Raw genomic sequence first — 19,030 nt, 5'->3', positions numbered from 1 at the left:
CAATGGAGTATTCAGCCCCAGTGTCAACCATGAAAGTTATTGTTCGCCCCCCTACCTTCATTTCGACCGTGGGCTCATGGGAGCCAAGAGAGAAAGAGCCCGGTCCCCCTTAGTCCAATTCTACCCTGGCCAGACCAACGAGGTTCTGGCCTCAAGGTTCTTCCTAATATCAGCTGGGTTTTGAGGATCCCTTCCAATTCAGACATTCATTCTTCCAGTGTCCCTTCTCTTTGCAGTATGCACATTGGTCCTTTGCTAAGGGGGCTCTGGGCTTTCCCACTTTTGGTGGTTGGTGTCTTCCCATCTTTGCAGCATCTGTTTCTTTTAGTGCTGTTGTAAGAAGGGTGGCCTTCTTTTTTAGTCTTCTCTCCACTTCTCTTTTGGCTGTGACTTCTCTGTCATGAAAACATTATTGGCGACCTCTATCAGCTGAGTAATATTCATCCCAGCAAAGCACTCCAACGTCTGGAGTTTTCTTCTGATATCTGGGGCAGCCTGTGCCACAAAAGAGGTATTTACCATCTGTTGACTTTCTGGTGCCTCGGGGTCAAACAGGGTGTATACAGATATATTTTACATAATCTTTCTAGTAGTCTCTGGGAGACTCCCCAGGATGCTGTGTGACTGACGCTATTTTAGTCATGTTCATGGGCTTTTTGGCTCCAGCTCAGACTCCCCTAAGGAGGGCTTCCTGGTATCGTTGGATGTGGACCTGTCCTTCTTCCATGGTGAAATCCCATGTTGGGCATTCTTCAGCCGCGGCAGCTTGAGCCCAGACATCAGGGTCATTGATCCCCGGAGGTGTGTGATCTTCTAGGTGCTGTCCTGTTTCTCTCATTCTTCTTTTTTCTGTATTAAACAGAGTATGGAGTAACCATTGACAATCTTCTCAAGTTGGTCAGTGGGTCTGGAAGAGGGACTCCATCAAGTCGACTATTACTTGTGGCTTTCAGAGTATGATGGAGTGTTGTGTTTCCAATCGAGGAGGTCAGTTGTAGAGAAAGGTTAATAATACATCATGAAATGGCTGGGCTGGACTGTTCCGTTCACATTCTCTTTCAGGCTCTCTTGTCTCCCTTACAGGCATTTGGAGAGCGTTAGGTCTGGGTCTGGGGCACAGTCTGGCTGCTGGCCCCTGTGGGGGAGGGTTCTCTGAGTCTGAGAGGGGCAGGGAGATGGGCGGCAGGGCAGAGCGGCAGTGACTGCTGCCACTGCAGAGAGACAGACTGGGGAGGAGTTTCAAGCTCAGGGGGAAGGGGGAGGGAGCTTGAAGAGTTATAAGGAGGTGGAAAGACAATATCTTCCTCCATGTCTCCTTTAAATATTAGAGGAGTGGTGGGTCGCTTCTTTGGCTCCCTGGGTGAGCCTCCAGAGAAAGTGGCTAAAACCTTTGCCTGGCTCTGTTTGCTAATGATGAATCGTACCCAAGTTGAGGGATTTTGGGCAATTTCAAGCCAGGAGTTGATGTATGGAAGTTGATCAGGGTGGCCTAGGTTCCCAGTGACTATTAGCTAAACCCGCTGCACTATTTGAGCATCTAATGTCCCTTATGGGGGTCATCCTACACTAAATATGGGCCATTCTAGTTCACAAAAGGTCCTTAACTTCCTGGGTGTCATTTTCACCCCATAATTGACTGAAAATCCCTTTTTAAAATTTTTGAGCATGACCTCTAAAATCGTAGGCTTATGCTGTTTGATCCCTTATTAATTTCTTTGTCGTATTTGGTGTCACAAAGACAAAGGGAGGGTATTCCCTCGGATGAGAGGACCAATCAGATACCCCTCTGGTCATGTTCCTGAGGGAAACTTTAGGTGAGGTTTGGCCGTAGCAGACTCAGCTTTGTGACTTGTGATAGGAATCTGATCCAATACCGCCCTAGACTTTATATTCTCACCACAACACAGGAGAGTCCATTCAGACTCTGTAGACTTTTGGGGACCTTAAGTGTGCCCGTCCATGGAGCCACAAACTCGAACTCGACTGGCAAGTCTGGCTGAGCCACACATTCTCTCTCTCTCTCTCTCTCTCACACACACACACACACACACACACACACCCCAGAGTCCATTACATTCCCTCCCACATAATTTTCTACCTGTGAGACCTATTAAGGCCTCCAGGGATTGATGAGGTCCCCCTTCCACCCTTTTGGGTGGGCCTGATTTCTTTGGGGCCCCTGCCTTACTGGTTCCAACATTGGGTCCAGGTCCTCACCTACCAGGTCTCTGAGTCTGGTGGGAAGAGTGGAGCGGGAACCAGCCTGAGGCAACCGAGCAGGAGACTGCCAAAATTCAAGCAGTGTGCTCACTCTTCCTTGCAATCCTTCATTCCATCACCGCCTCGCTGTTCTCCCAAACCGGTGGCAACAATGGGCCAGTGCGGTTGGGTTTCCCGGTCAGGGAATCAAGTATGTTATGGAACCAGGCTGGAAGGCTGGCGGAAAAACCAAGCGGCACTCGGAGATCTTGGTGGATTGGAGATTTATTTAACACTGGTGGGCTCAGAGGAGACCGTTTCTCCAAAGATCTGAGCCCTGAATGCGAGTCAGGAGGGTAATTTATAGTCGTCAGCTTCCATATCTGTAAGGGTTTTCTCGCTTGCAGCAAACAAAGGAAGAAGAACCCGGAGGAGCCGTCTCTAAGCTAGAGACCAGAGTCTGTTTTAGCCCCATCAGCCATCTTTGGCATACTTTATTCACTTCTCCAACAATATAACCAGTCACTCTTCACAACCCCAGTGTAGCTCTCTTTCTGCCCAAAAGTTCTGTCCCTGTGCTTTAACAAAATCACCTTTTGTGCACCAAAGATGTCTCAAGAAGTCATTCTTGATTGTGAGCTTTGAACCCCCACCATTCCAAAGCCCCATCATTTCCACCTTGAGTCAGCCCCTCCCCTCATCCATGCCCCATTGGTAGGGTGGACCCAGACCTCAGCTGACCCCTTAAGGGACTTGGCCCCTCCTGTGGGCTCAGCGGACAGAAACTCCAAGCTGGGCCTGGCAGTTGCAAATGAGACAGCTTGACAGAGTAGAGCTCTGAGGCTATAGTCCCAGCTCCATCCTGGAGGGGGTCAATGAGGGCCATGCATCTGCAGTGTGTGAAAAAGGGTGGGGGTGGTGGTCCCCCAATGGAGGCTCTCTACCCTTGCCACTCTGTATCCGAGAACTTTGGGTCACAGTGAGTGCAAGGACTCAGACTCGTCATTGGGAGACTGCTGATATCACCTGCCATCTCTGGCCATAGTTTTGGACTGTGGAGCCCAGGGGCCTAAGCCTAGGTTCCATAAGTGGTCCTGCCATGGCTGATCCTAGCTTTCTCTAGGAGGGAAGCAGTTTCCTCATGGGGGCTTGAGTGTCCATGGGAGGCAGTGATGGGTCCCAGCCACCGAGCCATGTCTCCTAGATGTCACCACGAGGGCCGGAGCTGACCAAAGCCTGAACTGACGCTGACCTGAGGGCTCACTGGCCTCAGATGAGACTTGCAGAGACCTCATGGGCTCTTCCACCTGCTTCTGGGGAACCAGCTCCCCTAGCCTGGCCTTCGGGTGGTGGGCACTGAGAAAAGAGATTCTGGGTGAGGAGGGACCATATACCAAGGTGAGGGCAAAGAACAAGCTAGAACCCCCTCTCCTCAAGGTGGGATATGTGTGACATTCCTCTGGCAGCCCAAAAACAAAGGAAAGGAAAGAAAACATATGGTTAACTTATAGAGATCACAGTCATGCAGGACACAAGTCTCCATCAGTTTACAAATATCTTAAAAAATTAGAAGAGGGTTGCCTGAGTGGCTCAGTTGGTTAAGCGTCTGACTTCAGCTCAGGTCATGATCTCACCGCTCGTGAGTTCGAGCCCCACATCGGGCTCTGTGCTGACAGCTCAGAACCTGGAGCCTGCTTCCAATTCTGTGTCTCCCTCTCTCTCTGTCCCTCTCCCACTCAAGCTCTGTCTCTTTCTCTCAAAAATAAATAAACTTGAAAAATTAAAAAAAAAAAAGAAGAAGAAAAGGGCAATCTTATCAATAGTCTAATCTCCAGAAGCCTACAGATTTAGTTTCCTGGAGCCCCTATTAACACCCTATCCACCATCGTTATGTGGGGAAGAAAAGGAAGAAGGAAATGGCAGATAAAAGTTAAATTTCCTGATACTCTGCAGCCAGTACTTGAGGCAAACACAGAGTACGACATTTCTCCAGGAACCCCTACCATTCCTAACGTTAATGCCTTACTAGAGGTAAAACACCCTTAGCTTGACCTCAGGTATCTAAGGAGTCCTCGTTACTATGTCAAAGTCCTTCTGGAGGCCTCCCTCCCTTTTGACTGTACTTCCCCAACTTCATAGTATACAACCTCAGTGCAGCTCTTTCTGCCCATGGGTCCTGTCCCCATAAATTAATAGAATCACTTTTTTTGCACCAAAAACATCTTTGAGAATTATTTGTTCCCCATCGGCTCTGGAAGACCCCCACTGCCCTCCCCCCTCTAAAACCTCATCTTTAGCGCCCAATGTGGGGGTCTGAGTCTTTTCATCTGGACCTTGAGCTTTGGTGCAAATTTGATAAGTACTTTCTCTTTTCTTCCTTTATTCTTATTTTAGGAATTTCAAGGAGTATGATCTTATTGCAACACTTTCCTGTCCATTGCTCAGTCTGTAATCCTCTAGCCTGTGGCTACTCTACAGGGAGAAGAAAGCCGGCCTTTTGGCTGGAAGTGAGTACCCAGGTCAGAATGGTAAAAATACCCAGATACTTGTGCCCTCTCCTTCTTCCTTTCCTTATATCTTTTTGTCTGTCCTGGGCACCGGACAGCCACTTATGTGACTAGAACTGCTACCAATCTTAAGACTCCCATGTGAGGTTTCCTCCTCGTTGGTCTTACGTGATCCCCTCCAAATCCCTGTTCTAGCCATTTCTGGCTGTGGGACCTCCCCTGTTGCTGGTGAAACCAGTACCTGATTGAATTAAGACTCAACTGAGGACCATTTCCTAGGAAGTTGGCTCTAAAGACTGTAAGTGTTGGAATGTCACTTAGATCAAGATGTGATTCTGTCTTAACTGTTTTTGGTCAATGTTCTCTACTACTACTTAAATTACAAAATTGGGCAATTCCCCCTTGTAAAATTTTCCCAGTGTTTTCCAGGGGTTGAAAACGGTGGTTTCTTCAGCCTTCCCAGCAAGGCAAACTAGGCCCATATGCTGGCACCTATTTGTGGCCTAGGATGCAATGGGAAAGCAGAGGGATGCCAGCATCCCTCCCACAGAGGCCCTTAGCATCTTGTCAGTGATCAGAGTGATTTGGTGCCAGGTACACCTCGGGTTGCTTTGACACCTCAGGAACCTCTGATATATCCTTCACAGGGGACCCCACCTGTGAGTTGGGTGGAATATTTTGTGGTAATTGACCTTCTCTACTTTTCTCTCCCTAGGAAAAGGATGGGAGCTTCTCCTCAGTCGCCAAGGACTGTCACTTGGAATGCCTTTTTAACCCACTGGAAACAATTTGGATTGCAAAATTTAGGAAAGGATTCATGTCCTGTAACTGTGCATGGCCTTAGTAGGGTCTAGCAGTTAGATCTCTTCTGCAGGAAACAGGATCAATGGACAGAGGTACCCTAGGCCCAGGTCTTCACCTAAGTCAGGACCAGGACCGCAAAGCCTCTTGCAGAATGTATTTGCCCTAATGTGTTTTGGCTAGTAAACTCCCTCCTGACATAGTGGATGCCCTTTTGGCCTCCTCCTAATGGAACTCAGGTGCTAGAGGAGACACAGGCCATCCCTGACAAAGGGGATGCTGACTGTCTCTGTTCCTCCTCCTAATAGATGTGGGGACCTCTCCCTCATTCATTTCCTGAGTTAACAGCTAAAGTTGGAGCCAACTATGGTTAGTCTACTTCGGGATGTGTGCTTTAAAGAATATTTCCAAGCAGTTGCCCAAACTATCTTTGTTGCCAAGAAATGTCGATCTGTACATAGACTCCCTATTTCCACTTTGGTGAAAATAAAACAAACAAACAAACAAACAAACAAACATGTGGTCTCCTCTTACCCAGCTGACAAGGTTTAGAACCAGGAATCCTCTTTCTCTGCCTTCTGGCACTTCACCTTTTCTGCCTTCCCCTCCCCCGTTCTCCTGTTTCTACATCACCCTCTGTGTGACCTACATAACTGGCTTCTATACCATCCTCCCACCCGCGATGTCAAGGAGCGATGAGCACCTCCTTGGAGCACCCACTTCAGATTCCCCCACTGCTGTCTCAGGTGAAAAAGGGAAAATGGGGAACAAACTGATTGTCCTTTAAGTGGACGCAGGTGGAACGTATTCAGTGTTTAAGCTTATTTATGTTTGTCGGTTTAACTAAGATAGACTTGTATTTAGAGTTATCAGCATTAAATAGGAAACTTTTTTTCTACCAAGGTTTCCTAAAGGTCAAAGAAGCTCATGTTGTCTCTGTTGCAATTTGTTAGCAAAAAGATGACTTAAAATAAAGGGTAATTTTGTGTATCTCAGAGTTTTCGTGGATAATTGTTAAGAGAGTTTTCAGAGTCTTTGGTAATCTGACACTTGGATAAACGGGATTGAATTCATTGGATATCCAGGTCTTTTCCAAATAGAATGGAGTGCTAAAGCATTGGTTACTGAATGTAGGTTTTTGTTTTTGACTTCTTACTGCAGAGAAACTAAGAACATTTGGGTCTATTGGAAAACATGGTTTATGCTTAATTGATTCATGAATTTTCCATCTAAAGGATTCTAGTGTAACAGTTTACAAATGGTTACTACTTAGTCTCAGCTGGAGACCAAGGTTGCGAAGAGTCAAAATTCTGCTAAATGTAATTAAGACTGATGGAAATAAGGAAAGCAACTCTATATGTAAAAAAGTAGGAATGTGTAAAATAGAGAGAAGGAATGGAAATATGCTTTTTTTTCTTGCAGGTAAAAGAGTAATTTTGTCCTAAATGAGACTGGTTTGGAGAAAAATGGCCTGGAACAAAATTTGAATGCAAAGGAAGGTTGTAGAAGGTTCATGAAGAGAAATCTTTGGAAAGGAACTTTATGTGTGGTTAGGACAGACTATGTTGCAATGAGTGGGTTTTGTTTTTTTTTAATTTTTTTTTTTCAACGTTTATTTATTTTTGGGTCAGAGAGAGACAGAGCATGAACAGGCGAGGGGCAGAGAGAGAGGGAGACACAGAATCGGAAACAGGCTCCAGGTTCTGAGCCATCAGCCCAGAGCCCGACGTGGGGCTCGAACTCACGGACCGTGAGATCGTGACCTGGCTGAAGTCGGACGCTCAACCGACTGCGCCACCCAGGCGCCCCTGCAATGAATGGGTTTTTAAAAGGACACTCGTATAAGGTTAAAATTCTGCTTTTCTCTCTGTTCAAAAACAAAGGTTTGTTTTTTTTTTTTTTTTTTTTTTTGATGGTTCGGCTCTTGATAAAATAATAATAATAATAATAATAATATAGAAAGGTTTGTTTTCTCTTTTGTCTGCCGGGAAAACCACAGCTTTAGGTTTCATCTTTATCATGTCTCTGATCATTAGTTAAAACTTCTCACTGTTTAAAGGAGCTAAGTTTTGCTAACAACTATATCACCCTACATATTTGCCTTTGGAATCTCTTATTGCCATCTTGGTTAAATAAATATTTTAAAGCCTTAAGATGTGAAATGTTCTCTAATCCTATTGCAAATAGCTGTATAACTTTCTACAGTTTAACAAACTTCCCAGGACTGAAACTGAAAAGAAAGTCTTTTTGACCATGGAGACCTTTTTATTTGGTATGTTAAGAGAAAAGCCCTGTTAAATAAGGTACAACTTAGATGATATTGCTTGGGTAAATGCTATAACTGTTCAAATGTATATGCATTTCCCAAAGTTTTAATATATTTTGGTAATAAGGTTGTCAATTGACATTCTGATTATTAAAGTATCATGTATCACAGATAACCGAATATCCTTGTCAATTGTATCATAACGAACTCTCATCAGATTGTTAACCATGTCTGTTTTTGAGTTTTGTCACTTATAATTATTGTACTTATTCTCTTACAAAACATGTTTCCTCTTCCAGGAGATTTATTAAAAGGGCTTTTAGGACAAATTCAGGTATTTGACAGCTTTAAAAATCCTAAAACTAAAATAGGTAAGAATGTCCAGAACTAAAAAGCTACACTTGAACTGAACAACAATTAGTAATATGGGACTAAATGAACTGAGAAAGGTTATAGTTTTTGTGACCCTTGTTGAAAACATTGCTGGATCTCTAATGTTTGCTCTTCCAGATTAAGGAAGCCTTCTCTTAAGATATGTATAATGTACAGAAATGTGATAAAATATCCCTCTGTAAATAAATTGAAACATCTAACTTTTCCCTCTACCTGAATGAACCCTCTGAAATTCAAAAAGTCTCAGTGAGTATACTTCCACAGCCATCATACTTACCTGCTTAAGTTCAGTGAGAATCTGTTCTCCCTGTAACAGTACACCATTGGAAATAATGTTTTTTGTTTGTTTGTTTGTTTAACAAGGCTTTGGCTGGAATATCCAATTTGAGAGACATGATTAGACCTGATATGACCATGTGGCTTTAAGGAACTAAGGTTGACTTTATGAAACATGGAGCCAATAAAGCCCCTTGGAAATGTTGGCCTGATGCCTTCCCAGCAGACTTACCAGATGAGTAAAGAATGACTTCAGGATATCTTGGGGACCTCCTGGAGAGGAATTTGCCCAAATCTACAAGTATTGCAAGCCTGTCTGATGAAAGTACTTGGCTTGGCTTCTGGCCTGGAGAGGCCAATCAGTTCTGTCTCCAGTTCAATCTGGAGATTCCTTATAAAAGGTTCCAGCAAAGCAAACTTTAAAGATTCTTAGGATCAATCACTATTCTTGCTGAGCTTATGCAAATCATTAGGCAAAATTTCTTAAAACTAGACTTGTTCTGCAAACGAATTAGTCTTGATTTGCTATCTGTGGAAATGAGGGTTTTTAGAGAGAAAAACTACGTTTCCATAACGCAGCTCTCTGGATGTTAATTTCTAGTTCTGATTGTCTTTAAATGTTTGCTGTTTTCCTAAACTAGACACCTTGAGCTAAACTTCAGAAAAATTGTCACAATATTTAATGTATAGAAAATTTTCTGTGCTTGTTATTCAGTGGAGACAATAATAAGTCCCCATGGGCATATGATTATTTAAATAACTGGAAAATGGGATGGATTCCTCCAATAATTGTATGCAAAGATTTTCTCACTGTAGACCTATGAATAGATAAAGACTATAGTGCTTTATTATTCACTGGAGGCCAGGTTAATTCCTAAATCTCTAAATATGCCAACCATATCCTCCCTCCACCTGATCTGACAGTTGCTAGAAACCCACTCCATGGAAACCCAAAACACCTGGTTTATTAAAGGATTGAAATTCTAATACAGCAGAGGATTTAACTCCAAAATGGAAGGACCCCTACTGGGTATATGATATACTCCCACTGCAATAAAGTTGGAGGGGAACACTTCATGGGCTCCTCTATCTAAAATAAGACCTATATGCCCTTGCCAGGAATTCAATGAGTAAATGAATCTGCCTTCTTATTCCTGTGAACCTGTGGAAGACATCAAACTTCTTTTAGGATGGTTGTACCTTTCTTTTTCATCTTCCTTTCCCAATTTCTACTAACAGTTCTTTCCTGCAATGGGCCATTCAAAAGGATCACCACAGACTTTCAGTTACAAACCAGAAAAACCAGATTCCTGCTGCCTGTTCCCAGAAGCTTCCGAGGATGTTTCAAGCCTAATATCTGAAAAATCTCACTGGCAGTACTGAGAGACACTGGATTTATAATCTGCTCTAACCATTAACCAGTATTTTTCTTGTTTTTATAAAAGTGCTGTTTTTAATTACCGCCTGGCTTACTAAACAAAACAGAGTCGAGATGATGACCATACACCATGTGTTACACAGGTAAGGCTTTAAATGACTCTCAAAATACCATTATATTACTAAATACTAAAATAACTCAAATTCATAAAACGCTTCTACAAAACAGAATGGCTTTAGATGTTTTAAGTGCTGCACAAGGTGTAACTTATACTCTTATAAGAACAAAATGCTGTGTATACATTCCACACTACAACAAAAATATTTATGGATTTCTTACTAACATGAATACTCAACTTGGCACATTAAACAATCCCTCTCTTTCCTTAGTTATGGGTTAAAGTCTTGGACTGGAGAATTTTTGTTAGCTTTGTTAGGACTTTTAATGAGAGCTAATCTTTCTAGTTATTCTACTTAGGTTTTGCTGTTTTCTCCCAAGTCTCTCTGCTTGGTACCAAGACTCCATTACTACAATAACTTCAAGCCAACACATGATCCTTTCTACTCAAGGTGGTTCATACACGTTGTCCACCTTGGATTCAGCTGGCTCACCTTAACTGCCCTGTATGTTCCCTAAGGGACCAATATTGGCCCATAGGTAGGGACAACTCTATGCCCCTACTCAGCAGAAAGAAGCTATAGAAGATGAGACCTTCTTCCTTCAACAGCCTTAAGATATAAAGGTCAAAATTGTTCAGGGGGGGATATGATGAGGGAGCGTGGAGCAAGCAGAGGGCAAAACAGGCTGGCATATGCCCCTTCCCCCAGGTGGAATATGTGTGGTATTCCTCAAACACTCCCGGCTACCCAAGTACAAAGGAAAGGTGTTTAAGTGCTTGCCATGGCGATTTAGGAAACTAAGACAAATGAAAAATTAATCCTCTTTCTGCCTACAGCCTATAGGCAAGTCCTTGAAAACAGCAGAGTGACCTAACTCTAGGAGCTCAGCTGCCTCCTTAATGACCCATTGCTAGGGGCAAAGAGAACCTTAGGTTACCATTTTCCCAGCTTCCAGGACCTGTAAGTCATTTCCTTGATCTAAACTGCCATGAGTTATATGCTGGCAATCATATTCCAAGTTTATGACCCTGATATGCTGAAGGGTCTCATGACTGAGGTTTTATTCAATGGTAATAAGTGATGTTTCCCTAGCAACAGGGAGCCCCTCAAGGTCCTGGAAATCTTGCTTCCAAAATACCTTAGAGACTTAATCTATCTCTGATGGGTAGGGATATATACTATATAATCAGTTACCCATCACAACCCCAGTGCAGCTCTTCCTGCCCCTGGGTCCTGTCCCTGTGCTTTAATAAAATCACCTTTTTGCACCTTTTTGCAACTTTGGTGCACCTTTTGCACCAAAGACATCTTCAGGAATTCTTTCTTAGCTGTTGGCTCTGGACCACCCTACCAATACCCCAAAGCTTCAATACACATTATAGATTATCACACACATATTTCTGGATTTATAACTGACCTGAATACTCAAATTGGTGCTTTAAGCAATCCCCCTCTTTCCTTTAATGATTGGCGAAACTCCTGGACTCGAGAATTTTCATCAATTACACAGGACTTTTTTTGGACAATTCTTTTTTCTATTCTAATTATGTTTTGCTGTTTCTCCCATGTCTTTGTCTGGTGACAAGACTCCATCACTACAATAACTTCAAGTCAACAGATGATCCTTTCTACTCAAGGAGGTTCATACTCATTGTCCACCTTGGATGCGGCTGCCTCTGCCTTCTGTAACTCTTCTATATATTCCCCAACTGATCAATATTGACTCATAGTTAGGGACATTTCTACACCTCTACTGAATAAGAAGTTACAGAAGATGAAACTTTCCATCTTCAACAACCTTAAAGATGTAAAGGTCAAAATGGTTTAGGGGTGTTATGTTGAGGGAGCAAAAGTCAAGCTGAAGGCCAAGTACAAGCTAGTATTACCCTCCCCCCACCCCAGGTGAGATGTGTGTGACATGCCTCAGGCACTCCTGGCTGCCCAAGAACAAAGGAAAGGAAAGAAAACAAATGGTTAACTGATAGAGATCCCAGTCATGCAGGACATGAGTCTCCATCAGTTTACAAGTATCTTAGTAAATTAGAAGAAAAAGGCAATCTTATCAATAGCCTAATCTCTAGAAACCTATAGATTCAGTTTCCTGGAGCCCCCACATCACCCCTCATAGTAATATGGGGAAGAAAGGCAAGAAGGAAATAGCAGGTAACATTAAATTTCCAGATACCTTGCAGCCCATTGACAAATAATTGAGGCTGGCAGAGAAGACTATTTCACAGGGAAATCCCTACTGTCTTAATGTTAATGTTTTACTAGAGGGAAAAATATCTTAGCTTGACAATATCTAGGCCTCCAGTATTCTGTAAATCTTCTTTAGCATATTAACATCTCTTAGAAAACTTCCCTTGACTTTACCTCTTCCATGGCCATGGTGTATAACCAGTCACTCCTCACAGTCCCAATATAGCTCTTTCTGCCCACGGATCCTGTCCCTGTGCTTTAATAAAATCACATTTTTGCACCAAAGATGTTTTCAAGAATTCTTCCTTGGCCCTTGGCTCCAGAACCCCCCCATCACCCCAGCACTTCATCACTGGTGAAGTGGGGGTGCCAGCAACTCAGCCCCCCAACCCTCTCCAGCTGCCTGGCTCTGGCTGGGCCTCTGCCATTGGACCATTCAGCTGGTGGCTGAATATGGGTGTGAGATGTGAGATGAGGCCCCTCAGTGTGCTAGGAGGCAGGGGCAAGTGAGGGCTGCTGCTGGTGTGGGGTTGGGCCTGGAGTTGGGAGCTAGAAGCGTTCAGTCAGACTGGACTCTGCTTCTATGGCCTTCATCCCTTTCTAGGGATCACAGTTTCTGGGAGTGATGCTAATAGCCTGCCTTTTGCTCTTTTCCCTCTCAGATGGCCCAGAGGTCAAGGAACACAGAATGGGGACCGGGGGACATATGTTTATTTAGCAACCAAGGAGGGGTTCTGTCAGCTGGGCAGCTGGGGAGCAGCTGGTGAGCTGTGCAGTGAGAAGGGTCCCCTGGTTCTCTCAGTGGTTTCCAGGCTGGTGGGAACAGCTGGGCGGTACCCTGGGCAGACAGCAGTGGGAGGGGATGGGGTAGAGAGAGCCAAAGGGCACCTGATAGGGAGTCAGGGGAATAGAGAGGGCAGCAGTGCTGGGCAGGTGGGACAAAGGCAGACCTGGGACCCCCCTCCAGATGCACCATGGCTCCCATCAACCCCCTCTGCAGCCATACTTACCGCACACTTGCTCATTTATCCACGCACTCATCTGTGGGGGACAGAGTGGTCAGCATGGGCAGAGATGTGTTTGTGGTATCCCTGACCTCTAGGGCCCCTGCACTGCCTCTGGGCTGCCTTGGCCCTAGGTTGGCCCAGCTACAGAAGCTCTGGGGATCCCCTCACGGATGGTATAGCAGAATGATGGATGACGGTACAGGGGACTGAGGGAGAGGCTTGAGGACAAGAAGACCTGGGTGACACCCATTCTCCAAAGGAGGCAGGTGTGGCCCAGCCACAGTTCTGATTGAGCACCAAGCCTTCTGCCTGTTTGCCTGCTGAGTCCTGACAGACCCTCAGCCTTGGGGAGGCAATTGCGCAGGCCAGGCTGCCTGAAGACAAGGGCGCCTCCCAAGTCAGTAGTGAGCCAGCCCCAGGGCAAAAGGGAGGTGGCCCAGGAGAAACGAGCCTGGGCAAAGGGAGAGGTGACCAGGCAAGGAGACTGAGGAAACTTGGCCCCAGATGTGTAATTCTCATGTGGGCAGGCCTGAGCTATTGTGAAGGAGGAATATTTGGGAACCAGAACCCTGGATGTGGCAGGGTCTTCCTGAACCTGAAGTGGCTCCTGGGGCTCCAGTAACTGTAGCAGGGACCTAGGTCCCTCCTCTACCCCCTTCCCTAGTGAGGCAACATCAGACCTGGCTAGTCCCCAAGTGCCCTTCCTCTCTTCCCAACTGGTGACTACCGATGGGGATAGGGAAGATGATGTGGTCTTCGGTGAGTCCCAGGGATTTGGCGAAACTGATGAAGATTTCCTTCAGCACAGAAGGCAGGTCCTTGTTCCTCCCTGTGGCCAAGATGGTTGGTTAGTGGCTGGCAAAAGTTCCATAAATATTGTTGAACATGTGAATGAAACCTCAGACCCCTTTCTCATGAGAGGTTCTGTGGAAAGACCCCTGTCCCACCACCCAGGGACTCAGAGTAAAGGGGATGTGAGGGCTGGATGTGATGGGCCTCTTTTCCCCCAGCATGAACAAGAGCCAGGTCTCAGAGGGGGTAAGACGTACCATAGAGTGTAACCTTGATGTACTCCTGGTTGTTGAAAACTTTCTTGAAGTACAGTATGGCAAACTGGTTGTAGTTTGTGGTCACCACTCGGGTAGTGTAGTTCTGCGTTCCAGTGTAACCTGCATGGTGGATGGTGAGGGATCAGCATGCCCTGGCCAGGCAGAGGGAGCTATTGTTTCCTCCCTGGCCTCCACAGTTTGGTGTCTGCATGGAGGGGCAGGGAGGGCTGGGGCCCTGGAGATGCACCCCACTCAGGACTCACGCTCAATATTGCTCAGGTTGAATTGGCCTAGATGCAAATTTGGGATGAAAATTTTGGTCCAGTGGTCACAGCTCTGGTCCCTGTGCAAAAAAGAGATGGGTGGGTAAGAAGGTGACAGCCCACCATGCCACAGCAGGAGACCCGCACCCCAGCCCTGGTATGGGCCTGGCTCTTTCCCACTGAGCCTATCCCTGCCTGTCCCTGCCAACTCTGCCCTGAGTCACCTGACCTGCTCAGACTCTCCCTCCAGCACCTGTTGTCCTTCCTTCTTCTGGGCTGTTTCCCCTTGGTCGCCTTCCCTCTATACTGTCTTCCCCCACATGTGGCATTTGTCCCTTATTCTTTTTTTTTTTTTTTTAACTTTTTCTCAATGTTCATTTTTGAGAAAGAGAGAGACAGAGCAAGAGTGGAGGAGGGTCAGAAAGAGAGGGAGACACAGAATCCAAAGCAGGCTCCAGGCTCTGAGCTGTCAGCACAGAACCCTATTCAGGGCTCAAACCGACAAACCGTGAGATCATGACCAGAGACAAAGTTGGACACTTAACCAACTGAACCACCCAGGTGCACCTGTCCCCTATTCTAATCTTTTAGGCTCCTGCTGTAACCTCTCCTGGGGGAATTACCACTGAGGCTCTAATCTGCTGGACGCCAAAGACTCCCTTAGTTGTTGGGCCAACCCTGACCTCTCACCTGTGTCCCATCTGGTCCCATAGCACCTGAGGCCTGATCTCCCCACACCTGTGTTTCTTTCTTCTGCTCTTTCCATGACAGATGCAAGAGCCCCACCCAAGTAGAGGGCCAGAAAGTGAGAGGAGCTGGATAATCCTTGGCTCCTTTCTCTAGGTCCTAATCTGCCCCCACTCTGGTCCTCTGGTCATCTCCCACCTATGACTTGATCAGCCTCCTGGGCTGCACATCATCATTCCTCTTCCTGCTGCAGCCACACCCACTCCTCACCAGTACCTGAGGCCCCCCGACACTGTGGTCACCGCCCCTCTCCAGACCAGTCATCAGCTCCTGCTCAGGGCAGCCATGAGATGTCTTGCTGTTTCTTGAAGAAGTGGCTCTCTCTGACTCAGTCCACCAGCCCTGTCATGAAGGTCCCAAACCTCCTTCTGATGCAGGTTGTTTTCTTAAGGCCTGATCCACAGATCACCTCCCTGGAAGCCCTTGACAAAGCTCTAGATAGGATCTCAGGCTGGATCCAGCAACCCTCCCCCCATTCTAGGATACCCCGAGTTCTCTTTGTCTTGTCACTGATGACCACCTTTGTCCATCCCCATTACTGTTCTGTGTCTGTGCTGAAGTGACCAAGAAATTTTGATCTAGTGAATGAAAGAAGAAATAAATACAGGGATCCAGCATAGGATGAATGATCATCTTTCAGCTTTGGTCACCCCTTGGCTATGTCTTCAGTATGCCTCTTGGACTCCCAGGGCAGCCCTCTAGGCCCCACATGTTCCCCTAGTAGGTGGTAGCTCTCACCAGACCACGGTAGAGGTGACATTGTAGCTGTTGTCTTCGTTCAGCACGTAGGTGGCAGTATACATCTTCAACTGGCTGTGTTTTTCTTTATTAAATCCGTTCCCTGCCAATCCTAAGACGTACCATTTCCCCTGGAACTACAATGGGAACTGATGATAGAGCAAGAAGAAGCCCCAAGGGGGCCTCCTGCTCCATCCCTGCAGGCACCTCTAGGCAGCCTACCATGAACAAGATGTCCCTCACCTGGGCTGGAGGAACCCAGACTGGCCACACAGGCTGCTCTGATAAAGCCAGGAGAAGCTGGAGCCCTGAGTGTGTCAGGGACAGGGTGACACTTGGCAAGTGGCCAGCTGGCGACCATGAGTCTCAGTTTTCTCACCATGTAGAAGGCCTGAAAATGTTCCCACCTTGAGTGGACTTCAGGGATTATGGAAGAGAGTGTGACCCAGTGTAGTTCGGTTCAGCTGACCCTCTTGTCAGCAAGGTTGCATACGGATGGGGGCATGAAGTGTTCCTACCATGAGGGAACCCAAGGGCAGACTGAGCTAAAGCCTGAGCCCATACTGCCTTTCCTCTCCTCTGTTGACACTCTTTCCAGGGCCTGCCTGCAGCTGCCCCTCCAGGTCACTTACCTTCTCATTCTGGAAGTCAGATTGCAGAGGGACCCTGAGTAGAGGTGGGGCTGGGATAGGGTTTGGGGTGGAGTCCTGAGCTTGGGTCTGCAGGGCCCCCAGCAGGGCAAGGCCCAGCCACAAGAGACCTAGGGCCATGACTTCAGAGCCAAAGAAGCAGGCAACATTCCAGATGTTACCTGAAAGGGGATAAGTGAGGAGCCTTCTGGAGGCATGCTATTTATGGTCTCTGTGTCCAATGGCTCACCCAGGGTGGAGCAACTTATCCTTTGCCAAATCCTGGAAGGGTGAGGCAATTGCCAGCAACTCATGCTGAGGATCATGGCAAGCTCTCTGCCCTTCCCCTCAGGTCAGGATTATGCAAGATGAGGAGCAGAAAGGTCCAGGAGGCTGGAGGATGCATTCCCCATATCTCCACATCTCTGACAAGGACACTGACTCCCTCCACACTCTCTTCTCCCTGGTTAGCACTGTGTGAGGACAAGGGTCTCTGATCTGGACCAGCTGTCATCTCTGACCTCCGGGAGCCTCTCTCTGGGGCCCAAGTGCAGGGTGGGGTAAGTGTGGTGGGACCCCCATCCTGCACCTGATGAAAGCAGAGAATGCCTCAAACCAACAGAGCCCAAGCTGCTTTGTGCTTCTCCAAAGGGACAGGGAAAGGGAGGCAACCCAAAGGGACACTCCTGGTAGGGAAGGACAGAGTGTACCCTGTGCTGCTCATGGAGCCCAGATCCTGGCCCTCCCAGGGACCCACCCTAGGCTGTGGCACAGGGTGAAAAACCCTTCCCCTCCCCCTACCACCGAAGGCCTATTGGGGAATGTTCCTGATGAGGGAACATAAGGCAAGCTGAGGGGAAAACACATGCTAGCATGCTCCCCTCCCCCCCAGGTGGGATCTGTGTGACATTCCTCAGGCACTCCTGGACACCCAAGAACAAAGGAAAGGAAAGAAATCAAATGGTTAAGTGATAGAGAACACAGTCCTCCATCAGTTTACCTATGTCCTAGTAAATTAGGAGAAAAGGGGAATCTTACCAAGAGCCTAATCTCCAGAAAACTACACTCCATTTCCTGGAGTCCAAATATCGCCCTCCCTCCATAGTCATATGGGGAACAATGGCAAGGAGAAAATGGGAGATGGAAATAAATTTCATTATGACCTGCAGCCCATTTTGACAAACACTTGAGGCACACACAGAGGACAACATTTCTCCAGGAATGTCTGAATGTTAATGCTTTGCTAGAAAGCAAAACAACCTTAGCTTGACAACATCCAGGCCTCCAGTAATGTGGGAGTCTACTTGAGCATATGAAAATCCCTTTAGAAACTTCCTCTTGACTTTATGTCCCCCAACCCCATGGTATATAACCAGTCACTCTTCACAACCCCAGTGTAGCTCTTTCTGCCCAAGAGTCCTGTCCCCGTGCTTTAATAAAATCACCTTTTCTGAACCAAAGATTTCTCAAGAATTCTTTCATGGCTGTGAGCTTTGAATCCCCACCTTTCCAGAGCCCCATCATTCCCACCATGAATCAGCCCCTTCCCTCCTCCACAACCCATTGACAGGGTGAACCCAGACCTCAGCTGGCCCTAAGGGACTTGGCCTCTCTTGTGGGCCCAATGAACTGAAACCCCAAGCTAGGCATGCAGCCACAAATTGGACAGCTTGCCATAGCAGAGCTCTGAGGCTACAGTCTCTGTTCCTTCCTGGTGGTGGACAATGGGAACATGCATCTGCACGGTGTGAAATGGGGTGGGGGGCTCAGGAACCAAGGAGGGCTCTGCTGCTCTGGACACTGGGTACTTTGGGTCACAGTGAGTGCAAGGACTCAGCCTCATCCTTGAGAGATCACTGATACCTTCTGCTATCTCTGGCCATAGTCTTGACTGTGGAGCCCAGAGCTAGGACTGGACCCCTAGAAGTAAGCTCCTGTCATGGCTGATCCTAGCACTGTCCTGGAGGGGGAGGGGCAGTTTCCTCATGGGGGCTTGGTTGTCCATGGGAGGCAGTGAAGGGACCCAGCCCCCAGGGCAGTATCTCCTAGATGTCACCTCAAGGGCCAGAGGTGATGGAATGCCTGACGTGATGCTGACCATAGGGCTGACAGGCTCCAAATGACACTCCCAGAAACCTCATTGGCTCTGTCACCTGCTGGAGGGGAACCAGCTCCCCTCACATGGGTTTTGGGCATGGACCTGGAGATAAGTTGACTCTGGGTGAATAGGGAGCATTATGTACAAGCTAGAACCCCCCAGCCCCCACTCTCAGGTGGGATATGTGTGACATTCCTCTGGCTGCCCAAGAACAAAGGAAAGGAAAGAAAACACATGGTTAACTGATAGAGATCCCAGTCATGCAGGACATGAGTCTCCATCAGTTGACAAACATCTTAGTAAGTTAGAAGCAAAAGACAATCTTATCAATAGTCTAGCCTCCAGAAGCCTATAGACTCAG

At 46.8% G+C, this 19,030-nt stretch overlaps 2 protein-coding genes across 3 annotated transcripts in view; both read right to left on the bottom strand.

Moving 5' to 3' along the window:
- Positions 1–19,030, bottom strand: part of LOC121035051 (neutrophil gelatinase-associated lipocalin-like) — a 96,528-nt gene that overhangs the window by 10,477 nt on the left and 67,021 nt on the right. The gene's annotated exons all lie outside the window — the stretch shown is intronic.
- LOC121035049 (neutrophil gelatinase-associated lipocalin-like) lies at positions 12,828–16,769 on the bottom strand. Of its 2 annotated transcripts, none has more exons than XM_040482477.1 (7): positions 16,575–16,769; positions 15,943–16,079; positions 14,458–14,537; positions 14,195–14,314; positions 13,873–13,974; positions 13,149–13,179; positions 12,828–13,026 (listed from the first exon to the last, which is right to left on the bottom strand). In XM_040482477.1, exons 1-6 carry the CDS (start codon positions 16,710–16,712, stop codon positions 13,160–13,162), a joined length of 597 nt encoding a protein of 198 aa, XP_040338411.1. In that variant the 5' UTR covers positions 16,713–16,769; the 3' UTR covers positions 12,828–13,026; positions 13,149–13,159. The 2 variants fall into 2 exon arrangements, with proteins under 2 accessions (XP_040338411.1, XP_040338412.1); XM_040482478.1 differs by having other exon boundaries at positions 12,828–12,976.

Source organism: Herpailurus yagouaroundi, unplaced genomic scaffold (genome assembly GCF_014898765.1).
Source record: "Herpailurus yagouaroundi ecotype Mexico unplaced genomic scaffold, PumYag 160, whole genome shotgun sequence".
NCBI lineage: Eukaryota > Metazoa > Chordata > Mammalia > Carnivora > Felidae > Herpailurus > Herpailurus yagouaroundi.
The sequence above is the reverse complement of the archived record's forward strand: the minus strand, read 5'-3'. Positions and strand labels throughout refer to the sequence as shown.

Bases quoted from the DNA above. Each gene is read 5' to 3' on its own strand.
- LOC121035049 (XM_040482477.1), bottom strand. From the start codon at position 16,712: ATGGCCCTAGGTCTCTTGTGGCTGGGCCTTGCCCTGCTGGGGGCCCTG. The intron at 16,080-16,574 runs GTAAGTGACCTG...TTCCCATTGTAG, and splicing joins CTGACTTCCAGAATGAGAAG to TTCCAGGGGAAATGGTACGT. The intron at 13,180-13,872 runs GTAGTCACCAGT...TGTCCCCCACAG, and splicing joins CATCTTCCCTATCCCCATCG to ATGAGTGCGTGGATAAATGA.